The sequence below is a fragment of the Protopterus annectens genome, chromosome 7.part0, assembly GCF_019279795.1.
Source record: "Protopterus annectens isolate FY-2018-M chromosome 7.part0, PAN1.0, whole genome shotgun sequence".
NCBI lineage: Eukaryota > Metazoa > Chordata > Ceratodontiformes > Protopteridae > Protopterus > Protopterus annectens.
This window is the reverse complement of record NC_056739.1, coordinates 1421761539-1421781716: the sequence shown is the minus strand read 5'-3', so window position 1 is coordinate 1421781716 and position 20178 is coordinate 1421761539. Positions and strand designations below refer to the sequence as shown.

Here is a 20178-nt window from a genome sequence, read left to right as displayed (position 1 = left end):
TGTGCTAAGAGGTTGACAGCTGTGCTATGGTGAGAACTGAATTCACTAAATGGTAGCCATTTAAGTTTCCGTCTTCCTCTTTCACAAAACAGCTGATTTGGCATAGTGGTATGTTCCTCTGACTGTTTTGCACAGGGTCCTGGGTTTAAAGCTTGGCAGTGAAATGTATGGTGGTAACACAACATTTTACTCTGGCAACTTTCCAACATTATACAAGCAAGGTTTAAAATGTGCCCCTGGTTTTTGGGCTTTTGCCCCCCCCCCACAATAAACTTTGGCTTTTTCCAGATTTTTTTGTGCTGCAAAGTTCAGAGATACAACTGCATGAGTAGATTTTACAAGGAGCTGAGAGCTGCAGGGGAGCAAAAGTTTAGTGCTGCTTATGCTGAGTCTGCTTGCATTGTTAATAGCACAACAGGTAGTATACTTGCTTTTTGATGCAGAAGGCTGTGGGTTATACTTCCACAGTAGATAGATGCATTGCTGATACTGTACTATATTGCAAAAGGGGTGGATGCTGCATTCCTTTTTGTTGAAGATACTTAGTAACTATGAACCTGTTATCAGTTTGCCATCCATTCCCTATTGCAATATTGCTAGCATATCATTTTTTTAGTGTAGGATAGGCAATTTATTCCTCAAGGGTAACAGGCACTTTATTTGTAGATGAAACAATGAAATACAAAGTTGTTTGCTAGCAGCAACCTCTTCATTAGTTACAGATCTCTTTAATGTGGAATTATTTAGATGACTTTAACTTCTTCAGAGATTGTGCATATGTACTGATACTGGTGGACTGTAGAAGTTTGACTAGACTTTTATGATGGAAATGTTCTGAATTGGGCAGTTTTGTTATTACTGGTGCATGCATTTTGTTTCATTGCTTACTAGAAAAATTTCAAAACAATAAATTTAAAACACCCTCTAAAACTATACTGTATTGTTCAAGGAATATAATTTAATACAATCAGGAAGGTGTATGAAAGAGCATGTGTATGTTTCGTGTGCAAGGGGCCTGTGATTTGAAAACAACCCAAGCCTACAATTAATCTGCCACTGGCAAAATGTATTTTCTTTGAATGTGGGCTTCAGTGCTGTTTCAGTGATTGTGAGTTTTCAAGGGCAGAGAAGTTTTAATGCTAAGTCTGTTCTCATTGTGAGACTGCATTGCTTTGTTTAGCAGACATGATACCTTAATGTTTGCACTGTAAAATGCAAAATAAAACTTTTAAATTAAGTCCAAATCATCGCAGAAGTAAAGCAGTATGCACATTAGTGTTTATGGTAAATGGGGTGAAATAGCCAAGTAATGGTTCATTGGAATGATTGTAGGGGGGAAGCTCCATTCGACCATGATTTTGTGAGCAGGAAGGGCAGCAAACTCAAAGACAGCCCCAGCTGAACTATACCTCTCAACTGTCCAGATTTTTGCAGAATGAATAGATTTTTGCTTCTTATTTTTCGCTTGTTCCTCATAAAATTTGTGGTTTTCTGTCAAATCATTTAGGAATGAAGTCACTAAATAATGACAGACACTGAGTTTCAGACTTCATAACCTTCAGAAAAATGCATGCTAAAGCAAGACCTGTTATTCGATCAAGTGTCTCAGTTTATACAAGAGCAATTTTTAGTACTGTTTATATGTTCCCCCATATATTTGGCCTTGTCCAGATTTCCTGCATTAGCAGGTTGAGAGGTACATGCAAATAAATTGCTTTATAGAATTAGGCATATCCAAACCTCTCAACTGTCCCTGATTTTGGCTCAAAATGTTGCTCTTCCCCTAATAATCCCTCCGCAAAATGGCAATTTTGGAAGAAAACATGGAGGATGTACAATTAATAAATAACTGTAATAATCAGTTATATATTACTTTTATTTCAGAAATGCATGTAGATTATTTTATTTTGTCAGCTGCTCAAGTTAGCAATACTAATATTAAAAAGTGTCCCTTCTTTGACAGGTTCCCAGCTGTATTGTGTAGCTATTTTATATTTTTGAATCACATTTTTGGTCCATTTTTCATAAAATTGTGGGGTTTTTTTGGCAAATTAGTGGCAAATCATTAAAGACTGAAGTTAGAAAATAATGACAGACATTTCAGTTTCAGATTTCATACCCTTCAGAAAATTCATACTAATGCAAGACCTACTATTCTATTATCTTTCTAAGTTTATAAGAGCAATATTTAAAAATTGTCCTTATTTTTGGGCCTTTGTCCCACTTCTATGTATGTCTTTGTCCAGATTTCTTGCTCTGAGGTTGGGAGGTATGACAAATGTGTCATGGCCATTGCAGTCAGCCAGAGACATTTCAAATTGTGACATACTTGTTGCACCCCACTACCCCATGTAGTGACTCTGGATGTGTCCAAGCAAGGCATGGAGCAGTTATGCAGTGTAAATGTGCAGACTATTCCCCCCATCCAAGGTAGACACAAGTACTACAATGGCTTTTCATCTGTCCTTGATTTTGCAGAATGTTCTGGTTTCTGTCATATTTTTATACTGTTGATTTATGCTTATTATTATTCAGAAAGTGCTTGTTGCTCTGTGTTCAAGTAGCAGTGCTTTAATGACCATCTGGTAAGCTTGTCTGAGATTGCAAGATGCAAGTAAGTTTTAATAAGCATACTGTTAAAGAATTGCCAACATTGAAAGCCTTTCTGTTGTTGCCATGCAGAGAATGCTTACATAACTAGATAACATATAAGCCTTGGGTATTGAAATACATATGACAGTATTTGTAATAAAGGACCGGATTACATTATTTTAAGAGCTAATTACAGGCTTTACCTGCAAACTAAACAGAATGACAATCTATCATGTGTGGTCCATATCCTGTGCAGTAATCCTTTAAGCAATGTATGTTGAGCTTGCTTCCTGTTTGCTTTTCATTTTTTACTTTGATCATGTTTTCCCCATGAAAAGTACAGTTGTGTACTCTTACCATAAATGTAGACGTTCGAGTGGGTTCACTGTTGCAGTCATCACTGTAGGGTTCTTCCTGCCAGCAGCAGCCCCCGATTGGCCAGAATCCCAAAGTCAGTATCGGGCGCCAGCTGAGGTCGCATTTATCCTGACGTAAGTGTGCCGGAAGGTATAAAGACCTCAGCTGACGACATTCCCCCAGTTTTTCTTGCCCCAGATGTCAGGTGCCCAGAAAGGAAAGGCTAAAAAAGAAACCATGCCCAAAACCTCAGCAGCCAAAATACCTCATAACAGACAATACACAAGGAAAAAACAAAAGAGGGGATAGGAGGGAGGGTAACCCGGACTGCAACAGTGAACACACTTGAACATCTACATTTATGGTAAGAGTACACAACTGTACTATGTCCTTCATGGTTCACTGTTGCAGTCATCACTGTAGGGTTGAGTCCCAAAGCTAAGAAAGGGTGGCTGGAGGAGAAACAGAGGGAGCGGTCACAAAACCTTGCAAAACCACAGAAGCAAAACCTGCCCTGGATTTAGAATAGAGAGGGAGGTTGTAATGCATAGAAAAAGTATGTACAGAACTCCAAGTAGCAACTTCCAAAATATCCTTGGTAGAAACCCCACAAAGAAAAGCTGCTGAAGTAGCAGTAGCCCAGGTAGAATGAGTCCTAACATTAATAGGAACCGGATTGCCATGATAAGAGTAACAGAACTTGGTGCAATGGGCAATCCACTTGGAAATAGTTTGCTTAGTGATTGCTTTCCCCTGAACAGTAGGAGCATAAGCGACAAACAACTGATCAGATTTCTGGAATATCTTTGTCCTGTCCAGGTATAGACGAAGCTGTCTGTGCACGTCTAGAGAGTGCAAAAGACTTTCTTCCTCACTTTGAGGATTAGGATAAAAGGTAGGCAAATGAATAGACTGATTCAAGGCCACTGCCGAAACCACCTTGGGCATAAATGTGGGATTAGTCCATAGAGATACCCTGTCCTGATGAAAAGTAAGGAAGGGTTCCACAGTCATGAGTGCCTGCAATTCCGAAATTCTTCTAGCAGAGGTAATAGCTAAAAGAAAAGCAGTTTTCCAAGACAGAAATTTTAAATCCGTGGAAGCTGCAGGTTCAAAAGGCGACAAAGTTAATTTCTCCAAAACATAGTTAAGATCCCAAGTGGGAACAGGAGCCCTTATAGGGGGCCGAATATTCTTAGCCCCTCTAAGAAATTATTTAAGTAATGGATGAGAAAAAATCGGAGGATCCATATCGTAATGTGCAGAAATAGGAGAAGCATGAAGCTTAACAGACGAAAAAGATAGGCCCGTATGTAACAACTCTGTGAGATACTGTAAAATCAGAGGAATGTTCGGAACAGAAGAATCACCACCCTGGACTTGACTGCAGGAGCAAAATCTTTTCCATTTTCCCGCATAAGATTTTCTAGTGCTGGGCTGTCTAGCTTCAAGGATTACATTCAATACCTGTTTGGAAAGGGCAGAGGTGTTTACAGACCCTGGATCTGCCAGGCAGCTAGATGCAGAGTCTCAACATGACTGTGCAGTATCCGGCCATCCCGTTGAGACAGTAGATGAGGGATTTGAGGCAGAATCCAGGGAGGCTCCTGAACCAAGTTCATCAGAGTGGAATACCAGAATTGCTAAGGCCAATTGGGAGCCAGTAGAATTATGTGTGGTCTGTCCTGTTTTATCTTCAGAAGTACCCGAGGTAGAAGAGGAAAGGGAGGAAAAGCATATACTGAGAGGTGTTTCCAACTGAATGAAAGGGCATCCACTTTCCATGCTAGTTTGTGGTAGGTCCTTGTGCAGAATGTTGGAAGTTGATGATTCTGAGGGGATGCAAAGAGATCTATGTTCGGACATCCCCAAGCCTTTATAATCATCCTCAATATACGAACATCCAACATCCATTTGTGTGGATCTGAAATGCATCTGCTCAATGCGTCTGCCAGAGTGTTGTCTTTCCCTGGCAGGAATTGCACCTGTAAGTTGACACTGCAGGTCAGAGCAGTGTACCAGAGATTCATGGCTAATCTGCACAGGGGGTAAGAGTGAGAGCCCCCCTGCTTGTTGATGTACCACATCACTGTAGTGTTGTCTGTCCGTATCAACAATTGTCCTGGTAGAAGAAGGTCCCTGAAGGCTATCAGGGCATTCTGTACAGCTAGCATCTCCTTCAAATTTATGTGCAGGTGCGTTTGCTCCTTCATCCAAACACCCTGAAGACATCTCCCGTGCATGTGGGCTCCCCATGCATAATCTGAAGCATCCGTTGTCAGAACTTGGTTGGTCGGCGGAGGACAAAAAGGCTTCCCCTTGTTCTGTAGACAGGCTTCAGCCCACTAAAGAAACTCTCACTGGAGACAAGGCAAAATTGTGACCACTGTTTCCAAACTGTGGTAATGCTGAGACTGGACACTCTTGAGGTACCACTGCAGTTTCCTCATATGCAGCCTTGCATATGGTATTAGCAGAATGCAGGAGGCCATGTAACCCAAAGCCTGCAGAATTTTTCTTGCAGTCAGCTGTTTCATTGAAGCCAGGTATCGGAAAAAAGAAGCCAGTTGCACTTTTCTGTCTGGTGTCAAGGAAGCCATCTGGGTTGAAGTACTCAGAAGAGCACCCAGGAAAGTAATCTGTTGTGTGGGTACCAGGTTTGATTTCTTTAGATTCACTGTAAAACTGAGGCACTGAAGAAGATGCTGCACAAAGGCTATATGCCGAAGTAGAGTGTCTTTGTCGTTTGCTTGAAGAAGACAGTCGTCCAGATAAGGGTAAATTTGAATCCCCCTCTGTCTGCAAAATGCCATTACTGGTGCCAGGCACTTCGTAAAGACCCTGGGTGCAGTAGATAAGCCAAAGGGCAGCACAGAGAACTGGTAATGTTTCAAGCCCACTTTGAAATGCAGATACCTTCTGCACTCTTGCCTTATAGGAATATGCAGGTAAGCTTCTTTTAAGTCCAAAGTCACCATCCAAGCATTCTTGTCCAACATAGGCAGCAGCTGCTGCAGAGTGAGCATCTTGAATTTTGGTATATCTAGGAAGGTGTTTAGTACAGACAGGTCCAGGATTGGTCTCCACGAATTTTCCTTCCTGGGAACCAGGAAAAGTCTGGAATAAAAACCTTGCCCTATTTCTAAATTTGGCACCAATTCTATGGCCCTTATAGCCAGGAGGGACTGAACCTGCCGTTGTGCCTCTACCCACTGATGATTTGGCAGGTCTGGCCAACCGTTCGGTTTTGGCAAAGTGTGGAAATGAAATCTGTAACCTCTTGAGACTATGTCTAGAACCCATTGGTCCCGGGTTATGTGGTTCCAATTTTGATAAAAAAGAGAAATCCCCCCCCCCCACCAAAGGAGCTTCCAGGAGAGGAGCCCCTGGAACCAGAAAGGGAGAGTCACGAAGACTGTTTTCAGTAGGGTTGAGACTTATCTTCACCACCCTTGGGAGATGGGGCACTCCACTGCCTATTCCTAAAATGGGACTGTGACTGTCCCCTACCTCTGGAATGCCTGGATCTGCCTCTCTGAGACCTGTCCGAGCCCGGAAAGGACCAAGGATTAGTTGGCCAGTGTCTGCTAAATCTAGGAGGTTGCACCTGTAGAAAATCCTTAACCGTCGGCATAGATTTGACTTTGTCCTCCATTTTCTTCAATACCTCTTCAGCTTTGGACCCAAACAGAACATCGTGCTGCAAAGGGGCATCCAAAAGTTTGGCTTTAATCTGATACGGCAAGCTTTGATCCCTTAACCAAGTATGTCTTCTAATAACAGCGCCAGTTGTTGCAGCCCTACAAGAAGCTTTCAAAGAATCAAAGCCACAATGCAGGGCATGTTTACCACTTGTTCAATAGCGTGCAATAACTCCTGTAACTCCTGATTATCCGCACCAATAGACACAGCTAACATCTTTTGTTGAAATACAGAAAAAAGGTATTGCTGATAATTCAGCATATGAAATTGACAGTTCAAAGCCCTAATAGACAATGTAGCAGAAGTATAAACCTTTTTACCCCATCTCTCCAAAGCCCTGGACTCTCGGTCAAAAGAAATAGGATTTTTAGCAGAGGCCACTTTAACACCCTTAGGACCCTGAGAAATTGTTTCCGGATCAGGCGAAAGATTTTTAAAAAGAAATTTATGAGAATCTGGAACCCTATAATACCTATCCGGTTTGGCTGGAGTAGGGGGAAAAGAATCAGAGGGGAGAGAAGCTTCCGAAAAAACATCATCAACAATGTCCAATAGAGGGGGAATAGCCAAAGGCTTATGCTGTGGTAGAAGAAGAAAATCCCTAAGCCTTTTCTTGGATTCAGAGAATTCCTGCCCTTCCCAGTGAAAATGCACCCTCATATCATACAAAGTTTCACCAAAAGGATAATCCTCAGGAGGAGAGGCGGAAGGAAAGGAATCTTCAGCATCAGAATCCTCATAAAGAGGAAAAGAATAATCCTGCTCAAGGGAAGAAGCAGAAGAAACAGAAATTTGGTCTGAAGAATCATAATCGGACTGTAATCTAGGCTTCTTGTCAGGAGGGGGATAAGAACCCCTGATCATAGTTAAGAGATCTTCAGCCATCCTAAGCATCTGCCTCTGAGGCCTAGGACCCTGATCAAAAGGTGCATGTGCTAGCCACTTCACTTTAGCTGGAGCCTTAGACTTTGACTTAGCATGTAAATCCAAATCCACATTTGCAGGAAGCTGTGAAGGCCTGAGAACTCCCTCAGAGGCCGGTACCTGCCTACCGGCTCTGGACCCAACTGAGAGAGCAGTATCCAAAGGTCCAGTCCCTGGCAATTCTAAAGACCCCATCAGCTCCACACTGGAGTTGGTACAGGCAATTTGTTCAAAAGAGGCGGACGACAGAGGCTGCTAAGGTGCCTCACTGATGACCGACGAACCAGCAACCGGCAATAACTGAGTAACATCCTTTACTGTGGACCTCGGAGGCCTGTCTGCATCCCTGCACCTCTTACACACCCCAGAAGCCAGAAAAGAGTCTGAAGACATGTTATAATTAAATCTTTTTCCAAAATAGTAAAAGGCAAAGTTATATCTATGCCTAATAGTACGCTGATTAAATCTAGCACAAAACACACAATTAGCAACATCGTGGTCAGGACCCAGGCAGGGAATACAGTAAGAGTGAAAATCCCTATGAGGTATTTGCTTCCCACAAGAAATACAATTATTAACTTTTTCTGACATCTGACTAGAGCAAGAAAAAGACCTCCCCAATGGGGTACTTATCTGTAAAAAACAAAAATCCTGGGATTAGATCCAAAAACAAACAGGCCGACCGGCATCAATGAACTGCAAAGGGTGCTGCGAGGCAAGAAAAGCTGGGGAAATGGCGTCAGCTGAGGTCTATATACCTTCTGGCGCACTGACGTCAGGATAAATGTGACTTTAGCTGGCGCCCGATCCAGACTTTGGGATTCTGGCCGATCGGGGGCTGCTGCTGGCAGGAAGAACCCTACAGTGATGACTTCAACAGTGAACCACGAAGGACATCAAGTAGATAGTTGTCAGGCAGCTGGTCTTTTTTCGATAAGAAACATTTTTACAAGTGGGAGTATCACAGAGATTGCTTCTTTCAGCATGTTACTTGGTACTTTAATAAAGGTGAATATAAATTATAATTAGAACTGGAGTACAAGGAGAAGTGGTTTGAGGTGAGTGCTGCTTGTTTTTTTATACTTGATTTTGACTAGCATTCCAGTAATGTATTTAAAAAGTAATTTATTTTTTCATGCCTCACAACCTTTTTGTTTCCATCTAGATATTAAGCAAGCTGTCATGCAGCCAATGGACTGAAATATGTTTTTTCTTCTACACTTCATTTTGCCTTGATTGGACTCTCATAATGATGGTTTGGCACCCAGGGCAGAGTATTTAATTAAAGTTACAGTTTTTGTGATTTTGAGCATAGCTCCTCCCCTTTCTAGTTGGCCGCACCCATTCCCATTGACCCCACCCATTCAGCTGTCTCCTGCAGCCCCCCTTTGATTTGAAGTCACCAGCCGCCACTGATTTTCAGACTACCCAGCAACCCTTTCTGTTTGCCTGTACTTTTTTCATTACTCTTCCTACTAATTTCTTGAAAGAATGGCCCCTCCCCTTTTTCCATCTCCCAGTATGTTATCCAAAATGGCATGGAAAAAATACTTAAGATGTGAGCAGAGCTGTATTTTCGATGCTTAGTCTGTTTCCTGGAGAGATAAAAGACAATTGTATTTATTTATTTATTTATTTATTTATTTATTTATTTATTTATTGTATTTAATAACTGGAATATTCTACTGGGCAGAAATGTGTCCCTTATTGGTAGAGTCCCTAGGAGAAAAACTCCATTTCATGCAGTTTAAGATCACATTTTTTTTTTAATTAGAACTGCAGATAAGGTACGGTTGTTTACTGTTTCTGGAACTCTTAAAATTGCATACTTTAGTACAGAACCAATGCAGATAATGTGTTTAGATAAATATGATTAAAATATGAATAATAGATACAGCAAATATATACAACTGATGAATTACATTTGTTATTCTTTTCTATGCAAACAAGTATGTGGTACATACATTCCATTTTATTCAAGTGTAGGATTGCATAGTTTGTGAGTGGGTGACAATTAACAAGGTTGACACAGTGAATATACATTTAGCTTATTTGAGGTGTGGAAGAATTCTGAGATTATAGAGTTTACAGTAGGATGTTTCAAGAGGGTGAATTTGAATAAGAAGAGTGGAATACAAGAGACGGGCCAATACCTGATTGCTGTCTCATTTATTTTTTTCTTCCTTTTTATTTGGTGTCAGTGTCTTTCAGTGCCTGCTATTAAGAACTGTAGGAAGAGATCTTCTGTTTCTCCTACTTGCCACCCCCCATAGGCCACCATTTTACTGTTCAGAAGCATCTCCTGGACTAGACTATATGGATTTTTTGCAGATCGTCATTTTATATTCTCAGACTCATGAATGTGACTCTCAGAATGACAAGACTTACTGAGTGATAATGCATATTTATACAAAACAAGCCTGAGATTGCTGTTTCTTCAAGTATTATTCCCTTTTCTTGGTGGTGTGGCAATGTGAGAGTAAATATATGTAAGTTTCAGAGCATGTGGAGGCTAGCTCCCCACATTGGGAGGTGCAGGGGGAACTTACTTCTGATGTTTGGCATTTGTTGGTTTGTATTTTCATAGTTTATTTTTAATTATAATTGTGGGACCCAAAGTTACAATCTTAGAATTATAATATGAATTTATGGGATAATTCCATGATTTGTCTTAGTATAATTGTATACTTTTTGGGAAGATTCATCTTAGTTCTTATATCTGGTATCGAGTGGTGCTTTAAGGGTAGGAGATCTATAATATTATTGTCCTTCAGAAGGGGGAATTGAGCTAAGTTTAACATTATCCCTTTCATTTTTAGGTTAGGATTAAGATGGAGTGATTGTAAAATATTAAAGGTAGGGGTCAGTTTTAGGGAGTGAAAAAGTTTTTGTAATGTTCCTACTTTGGTTTTTATATCACTATGTATCTTGATTTTACCCAGATTTTCTTTATTTAAAAAAGGAAGAGCTAAGGGGTTAAAATTCAGTGATTTAAGATAATTGTTATAAAGTATAACCCAGACTGGATACCATATGTTGGAATCCCTGTTGAATGTAGCTATGTTAATTATCCTACTGCAGCTTATAATTTCGTAATATAATTTTAAATCAGGCAGTCCTAGACCTCCTTGTTCTTTTGGGTATGAAAGTTTAGAGTATCTAATCCTAATGGATTTAGGAGATCATATATATTTCGAAAGGGATGAGTATATGTTTTTGAAGAATTTGTTGTGTAGGATAATATTTGTTGCATTAGCATTGTATAAGTGTATATAGTTAAGTCTGTATGTAGGTCATGTTCTTTTGTATTAATGTCTTTTGTTGCCTAAATTTTTTATAAACAAATAAAAAGAATTAAAAAAAAAAAGAATTATAATATGGAGCTTTTCCAGCCATTAAATTCCCTATGCACACCTTTAGAGTTCCCCTCGTTAGTCTAAACTAGGGGAGTATATATTCCTTCCAATGCATCTCTTGGAAGAAGAATAAAATCAATGGGTGCATCTGGATTTTCCCACCTCTGAATATTCCTTGAATTATTTTATGACATTTAAGCATAGCAGTGCAAGAGTTTCTCTTTTATTAGTCCTCTCTGGATATGTATGCAAGGTAAGAGAACATTTGTATTGTACTTCAGTAAAAAGGACTTTATGATTAAAAATAATATTTGTTACAATAAAAAATTATAAGTCACTAGAAGTGTATTACTTGAAATGGAGTTTCTGTGGTAGAGCTGCCATCTTATGAAGGGAAAGCTGTGCATATCATATGTGAATAGGAGTGCGAGAAAATAAAATGTGAGAGTAGGTAGACCAAGTCAACTGTACACATGGGCCGGAGGAGAAATGAAGCTGGATTTGTTCACCAGTGTGGAGAAGAAGGAACTTAGTAAGTGCATCAGTGGTATTATAATCAGTGGGAACCAGTTACATAATTATGACATCTCTCAGATATTCTTATCAATAAGACATTCAAGCTAGAAGAATGTATGTACTGTTAATCTGCATGGTTGCCGTGGTCTTAAAAAGGTGGAATCAATAACATCAAGTGTAAACCTGCATACATTTATAAAATGTTTGGGAGTTCGTAATGTTTATTAATGTTTTATTTGTATTTGCTTCAACACATTAATTAGTTTATATCTCTTTGCAGCTTTGCACCCTCCCACTATATGTAGTACACCTTCACTTCTAATGTACTCTCTGAAACTGCATAGATTTTTGGGTATGGGGTGGAGAAAGAGGTATTGACCCATCCTATATTTCAAAAGTTTGTTGTTTTTCAAGTTTTTTTTTTTAATTTGTTTTTATAGACATAGTTTTCCTTTCAATAAAGTACTTTTAAGAATTCTTTTGGTTTTTAGTAATTCACAGTCAGCCGTTTGAGTCAGTTTTCCAACTGTTTATGTAAGCTGAGATGTAACTGCATGCATTGTTAGAGCAATTAAGTTTTAAGACACAGTTGGCATAATGGTTCAAGTCTTTGCCTCAAAGACATTGTGTTCGATTCTGGAGATCGATTGTTCTTCCCACACCTGTGTGCATCATCTCATGTCGCATAAATATGATGGGTGCTTCCACCTCAAGAGCCGAAGGCAATGGTTTAAACCCAACCTTACCAGCTGAACTTGAAAGATATACTAACAGCATGCCCCAGACCTGAATGGAGTTGTGTGAATAAAGACACACTCTCAACAGTGCTTGTCAGGGAAAGTGTTGTCTAATTCAGTTGCTTTAGGTATCAGGTGTGAAATGAAAGAGTTCATCTTGACATAAATAGACTTAGAGAAAGCATATTACAAGGTCCCAAGAAAGCTGACTTGGGCAGTCCTATAATGGTTTAAAGTCCAAAAAGCATATGTAGAATTAGTGCACACTATGTTCAAAGACCCAGTGACACAAGCACAAACAGGGTTAGGACACGCAGAAGGTTTCCTAATGGGTGAGGGTGTGCAATAGGTTCAACTCTGAGTCCACTGCTCATTGTACTGTTGTGGAAATACATTAGCAAACAGGTTAGAGATGAGAGATCAACAAAACTGTTGTATGTAGATGAAGTGGCACTATAAGCAGACTTTGAACAGGAACTTTAGTAAGGCTAGGAGACTTAAATGTAAAACTTAAGGCACATGGAATAAAACTGTAATGTAGATAAGACAATTGTAGTTGCTGCAAATGGGAGAAATCCGAAGAAGCTAAAAACTGAGATAGAAGGGATAATAGATGAGCAGATTATTAGCCTCAGGTATCTGGTAAGGTTGGTTAAGGAGATGAAAAGTGTAAATGATGAAGTTAAAGCTAGAATCAGAGGTGCTGTAGCCAGCTGTCAGAGAACATTAGGGGAAGTGTATGAATGCCAAAGAAACTGAAAAGTAAGGTATACAAAACAGTGGTGCAAGTACTGTCTCTGTATGGCTAAGAATTCTAGGTGGTAAAGGCAGAGCAGATGAGGAAGCTTGAGGTGATGAAGATGAAAAGCCACAGATAGGTGGTAGGATGCACACTGTGGGACAGATGAAGAAATGAGGACATCACTGCAGAAGCTAGTATAGTATGGACATGGAGAAGGTTAAGGAAAACAAAAAAGATGAATTGTGCGTGAGAGAAGATCTGTGTCATTCAGTTGTGACTGGCAAATTAGGTAGAAGAATGGCATTGAGTCAAGAAAGGTGGTAACAGTTTTTACAGTACCATGACTCCATCCAGACAACTTGGTAGAATGTGACTGATGATGATGATGATTAAGTTTTGAGTGCAGTGTGGATTAACAGTATTATTTTGAGCTCTGTTTGTTCTGCCTATAGTACAATTAGTTAGTATATTCAAGCTATGACCATTTGAGGAAAGATTATTAAGTTACAGCTAATCAGTTAAAAAAATACATTTCAGGAAACTTTATTACTGCGGGTGGCTTCATTCTGCATAACCTTCATGCCATGTTGGGTATGTGTAGCCTACCCTCCTCAATAACAACTTATTCCAAGTTTGTTAATCTTCCTATAAAATTTATAATTAAGAATCTCTAAATTTCCATTCCATCATCTCCTGGTCCTGACTGAATACATTTCAAGTCACAGAGTAGATAACTGAATACCTCTGGTTTGAAATGTTAGACTGAAAAAGCTGCAGAATCCTCAGTACTGTGCATAATTAATCAACTACATAAAAAAGAGTTTCAGAGTTGTATGGAAGAAGGTATGAAAAATTATAAGGTGTTTCTTTCATGACATGTCTCAAAAAGTCAGCACCATAATGCAAATAGCAACTCCAGGATGAAAGCAATAAACAATTTATTGAAATGTATGTTCCCTAGATGATATTCAGAAAACTGAGTGCCACTTAATGTGCTTCAGTGAATAAATGTGTTGCCATCTCTTTTGTCTGCATGCTGCCTGTATAATTTGTGATTATTCTTTTCCTGATGTGAACATGAGTTATTCTGCATTAAGTGTGGCTTTTCTGGAATCTAGCTTTTATGCAGCATTGCAAAGTGATTTTTTTAGTGTATAATTTAGACAGACAGCGAGTTGTTCTTGAAAAAAATGCCATTTCCAAAATGGTGAATTCTGTACCTTGGATATGTTTTTGCTTGCTGAGATTCATGATATGCTCTGGTACCAACATATATCTGAAATGGATCAAGCAGATAACTGAAAAATGATTAAATGTTAATACTTGAATAGTATAGAGTGTTATTTCCTTAACGAAATTTATAGAATCTCTATGGATAACTTACGCTGCACTCTTTCCTCTCAGGTGAGAGCATGCTGTATGGACCGGTGTTTACCCAAGAGCCACTAGATATAATCTTCCCAGTAGAAACTGATGTAAATCAGGTGATACTGAACTGTGAAGCAACAGGAAACCCAGCACCACAATTCAGGTATGTCAGCAGATGTGTGGTCGACTCATATGAAGTCAGTGTTGCAGTACAAACCTCATGTTATTATTTGACTTCTGAAATTTGAGAAAACATTACTTCAAAAAATGTGCATCCTGACATGCTAATAATTTTATAATATTAGCTAGTCTTAATTATTTTTGATACAACTGTTACAAATAAATTTGTTGGCCTATCTTTTCATATTATGTATCATCCTCAATGGTGTGTGCGTGTGTGTGTGCGTGTGTGTGTGTGTGTGTGTGTGTGTGTGTGTGTGTGTGTGTGTGTGTGTGTGTGTGTGTGTGTGAGCGTTTGCGTGTGCATGTGTGAATGAGTGTGTCTATCTTTCTTTATACAAATACTTTTACCATGGTGAGATTCAAGTGACCAAACTAAAAAGAAAAGCTGTTCAACCTTTCTTCATGTAACATTATATCTGAATGTATCTGTCCCACTCTCATAAGCATATTCCCTACCATTTAGAACTAGTGCAGGCACAATTGCAGCGAGCCTCCACCTGTTTAGTGAATGTGCAATAAGCCATGATGTTTATTAACAGTGAATGTGTGGAAGCAAGAAGACTGCAGAAAGAAAAGCTCATTAAATATACCTGTCCCTGCTGAAGAGGAGACCAAGTAGCTGTACGGTATGGCTCCGTGGTAACTGGAATTCCAGAACTACTTGCTGTTCATGTTTGTGCATCAATGACGTTCTGCATGATTCTATGCACAGAACGGCAATAAGTAGGAAAACGTCTGTGCCAGCAATTAAAGAGCTATGAAGCTCGTGGTGAAATAACCTGGACCAAATTAAAGGCTGGAAATGGGAAGAAAGGAAACTGGTGAAAAGGGAGAATCAAGCAAAGGGTACAACATAAGTTTAAGAATTAGGGAATGAGAAGGGTGGAGGTGAGGAAAGAGAGATTTAATCAGATGCTCATATATATATATATATATATATATATATATATATATATATATATATATATATATATATATATATATATATATATATATATATATATATATATATTTATATATATGTGAGTGTGTGTGTCCCCTTCAGAGGCTCGAAGTTACAAAACTTCAAACTTCAAATGGCCGAGACCATAAGATCAAAGTTTTGAGACTTTGAACGTTTTGAATGGATATTACCGCACAGTGCGGAACTAGAAATGTACCATTTTCTTCACTGCAGTCTGATCTTAGAGTTGGCTTTATTTATTTAGCAGGGGGGGGGTGCAGGGGGGCTTGGCCCCCTGCAAAAATGTAGACAAAAAAAATGTGTTTTTTATTTTTTTATTACGTTTTCAAAGTTTCAAAACTTAGATCTATTGGTCTTGTTCGTTTGAAGTTCAAAGTTTTGAAATTTTGAGCTTCTGAAGTAGATCCATATATATATATATATATATATATATATATATATATATATATATATATATATATATATATATATATATGTCTACTTCATATAATTGACCCACACTTCACAGAAACTCTTTTCATAGAGACAAAAAAAGCAAAAGTTCACATCAAGGAAGAATTCCACAGGGAACGGAATCAGTTGGCCAATGTTAGAAAATTGCCCTTTTCCCCAGTGTAGTGTGATCTTGGAGTTGGCATAGAACTGGGGGTGTGCATGGAACAGTCCTCCACCTGGGTGGGTTTGATATACTGCGGTTTGTGTGGCATTTGTAAGGTGGCCAAGTGCCTCGTTTCCCTATGGTATTTTTCACTGATTTGAATGTTCACTTTATTGAACATTCACTCTTTTTGATCTATGAAAAGAATTTCGGCAGAGTATGGTCTGATTATGAAACATAGACCGATATATACACACACACACATATATATATATATATATATATATATATATATATATATATATATATATGGGTTCACTTTATAATCCCGAAATCCTAACATATCAAATTTCAGAATTTCGAGATAATAAAGCCGAAATCTTACAATCCCGAAACCCCAGAAGCATGAATTTTAAAATTAAGAATCCTACACTAACCATACACCACACACATACACACACCTTCCCCCCACACAAAAACAGACAAACCTACACTACATACAAGCACTAACTCTAAGGTCGCACTACACAAACACACAAAAACAAAACCACACACGTACATTCCCCTTGCACACACACATGACAGTCACAACACACACTGACACACATTAAAGCCCCTAACCAAGACCCTTAAACATAAATACTTACCTGAACATCCACCTATCCATTCACACACCGCAACACCAGACACGCTACTTCAACATCTCCGAACTTTGGGATTTTGAAATTTGCGCTTCTGGGGATGTTCTTCTTGTTTCACTGTTGCAGTCATTACACTTGGGTTACCTGCTGGCAGGCTCCCCTCAGTCGGCCTGAATTCCAAAGTCTAGGTCCGGGATCGGTTGCTGTCGCCTCTTCCCTCACGTCAGTTCACCAGGGGTATAAAAGATGCAGCCAATGCCATTTTCTTCTATCTTTCTTGCCGCGAGGTGCCCGAAACATAAGCAGTTTGCAAGTGCCGGTCGGCCTACTCCTGAGATTTTTGTGTTGGAATTTCTGATCCGAAATCTTCATTAAAAGCTAAGTACCCCGTTGGGGAAACTTTTTTCGTGCTCCCGACCGATGTCATTTAAAGTTAATAATTGTATTTCTTGTGGGAAGCAAATACCCCATGAGGATTTTCATTCTTACTGTATTCCTTGCCTAGGCCCTGACCACGATGTTGCTAGTTGTCAGTTTTGTGCTAGATTTAACCAACGCACTATTAAGCGTTGGTACGATTTTGCATTACACTATTTTGGCAGAAGATTTAATTATACGATGTCGTCAGACAGCCATCTGACTACCGGAATTCACAAGAAACGCAAAGAAAAAGAAAAGGACAGGCATCCGAGGTCCAAAACCGACGACGAGGCTTCTTCTCAGCCAGTCGCCGGTTCGCCAGTTCTCAGTGAGGCACCTTCGCAGCCCCTGACACCTGCTACTTTAGACCAGCAGGCCACTACCGACTCCCACGTGGAGTTGACTAGGCCGCTCAAAGCTCAAAGTGTTGGACCTTCGGAGACTATTCCCTCAGATGGGTCCGGAACCGCTGAGCAGGCATCGGCTTTTGAGGCTGTTTTCAGACCTACTCAATTATACATTAAAATGACTTCAGCTTCAAAGGCAAAGACTAAAGCACCTTTAAAGACAAAGAAACGAGTACAGCAGCCTCATGGACAGGCCTCCATGCCCAAAAAACAGATGTTCAAAATGGCCGAAGACTTAATTACTTTGATCAGGGGTTCCCATCCCCCACCTGATAAAAGTCTAGGCAAGGGACAAAATATGAATCTTCAGATCAGGTTTCCATTTCATTTGATTCCTCTTCTGATCAGGAATGCTCTCTTCCTCCCTATGAGGATTCTGATGCTGAAGAATCTATCCCTTCAGCCTCTCCTCCTGAGGATTACTCTTTTGGGGAAACCTTGCATACCATGAAGGAGCATTTCCACTGGGAGAGCCAAGATTTTTCAGAATCTAAGAAAAGGCTCAGAGACTTCCTTTTACTACCACAACACATGCCCCTAGCTATTTCACCTGTTAGACATTGTAGATGATGTATTTTCAGAGTCCAGTCTGACCCCTGACTCCTTACCTCCAGCTCCTGTTAAGCCGGATAGGTACTACAGAGTTTCTGACTCTCATAAATTTATTTTCAAAAACCCTGCTGCTGACCCATAAACTATCTCTTAGGGTCCCAAAGGGGTCAAGGCTTACACTGCAAAACACCCTACCCCCTCTGACAGGGATTCTAGGGCATTGGACAGATGGAGAAAAAAGATTTACACTTCTGCTACCTTGGCTATAAGGGCTTTAAATTGTCAGTTTCATATGCTCAAATATCAGCAATATATTATGTCACTGCTTAAACAGAAAATGTTGATAAATTCTGAATGTGCAGAAAACAAAGAAATGCAGGATTTATTGCATGCAGCTGAACAAGTTGGAAAGCATACTTTGCAATGTGGTTTTGATTCTTTGGAGGCCTCCTGCAGGGCCGCTGTTACGGGTTCTGTCATCAGGAGGCATGCTTAGTTAAAGGAACAAAATCTGCCTGATCATGTCAAAGCAAAATTATTAGATGCTCCATTACAGCATGATACCTTGTTTGGTGTTAAAGCAGAAGAGGTGTTAAAGAAAATGGAGGACAAAGCTAAATCTATGCAAATGGTTAAGGATTTCTTACAGATACAGCCTCCAAGATTTAGCAGACACTGGCCTACAAAGAATTGGTCCTTTCCAGTGTCAGACAGGCCACAAAGGGGCAGATACAGATGCCCAAGAGGCAGATTCCAGCCCCAAGGTTCGTACAGGTCTAAACAATGGGGTGCTTCTACCTCTAAAAGTGGAGAAGACAAATCACAGCCATACAGGAAACAGTTCCAATGACTTCCCCCTGCCTGCACCAAACACGTATTTTCTGGTAGCACCTTTAGGGGGAAAACTAGCACTTTTTTCTCAAAATTGGCACTTAATAACCCAGGACAAATGGGTCCTAGACATAGTGTCACAAGGCTACAAGTTTCACCTCCATACCCTGCCAAGGACAAATGGTTGGCCAGACCTGCCAAAACATCAATGGGCAGTGGCACAAAAGCAAGTTTCATCCCTCATGGACATGAGGGCCATTCAACAATACCAGAGCAAGAGCAGGGACAAGAATTTTATTCAAGACTGTTCTTGGTACCAAGAAAGGACAAGACCTGGAGACTAGTACTGGACCTATCTATTCTAAACACATATCTGGATATACCAAAATTCAAAATGTTGACTCTACAGCAACTTCTGCCCATGCCGGGCAAGAAGGCTTGGCTTGTGACTTTAGACCTAAAAGAGGCATACCTGCATGTCCCAATCAGACAAACATGCAGAAGATACCTCAGATTCAAAGCTGGCTTAATGCACTACTAATTCTCTGCACTGCCCTTTGGCTAATCTACTATGCCCAGGGTCTTCACAAAGTGCCTGGCACCAGTAATTGCATTCTGCAGACAAAGAGGAATACAAATATATCCTTACTTGGATGACGGCCTCATTCAAGCAGAGAACAAGGACATTCTACTAAACTACAACATCTGGCATTTGTAAACAGATTTCTAACAGGCCTAGGGTACACAGTCAATGAAAAGAAATCAAAACTAGTACTCTCTCAAGAGATAATATTCCTGGGTGCAAGCTTAAATACAACTGCCCAGATGGTTTATCTCATGCCAGACAAACAAAGGCAACTGATTACCTATTTCAACCTGTTGGCAACAAAGGCCCAGTTATCTGCAAGAAAAATTCTGCAGGCTTTGGGCTTCATGGCATCTTGCATTCTACTAATTCCGTATGCAGACTGCATATGAGGAAACTTCAATGGTACCTAAAAAGTGTTTGGACTCAACATTGCCACAGCCTGGAAACAATAATTACCCTCATTCCCTACCTGCAACAGGAGTTTCGATGGTGGGCGAAGGCTTGTCACCAGAACAAGGGACAGCCATTCACTTTACCCCCAGCCAGGCAGACATTAACAACGGATGCATCATATTATGCCTGGGGGGCCCACATTGCAGGAAGATGTATTCAAGACACATGGTCCGCAAACCAAATGCATCTACATATCAATCAAAAAGAGATGCTAGCTGTTCAGAATGCCCTGACAGCCTTCAAGGA

The 20178-nt window shown here is 40.0% G+C and overlaps 1 protein-coding gene across 1 annotated transcript in view; it reads left to right on the top strand.

Annotated features, from left to right (window-relative positions):
- Window positions 1–20178, top strand: part of LOC122807067 (contactin-3-like) — a 2190808-nt gene that overhangs the window by 606071 nt on the left and 1564559 nt on the right. The window contains exon 3 of the mRNA XM_044077995.1: window positions 14331–14457. Coding sequence (XP_043933930.1) covers window positions 14331–14457 — 127 coding nt within the window. The remainder of the gene's footprint in view (window positions 1–14330; window positions 14458–20178) is intronic.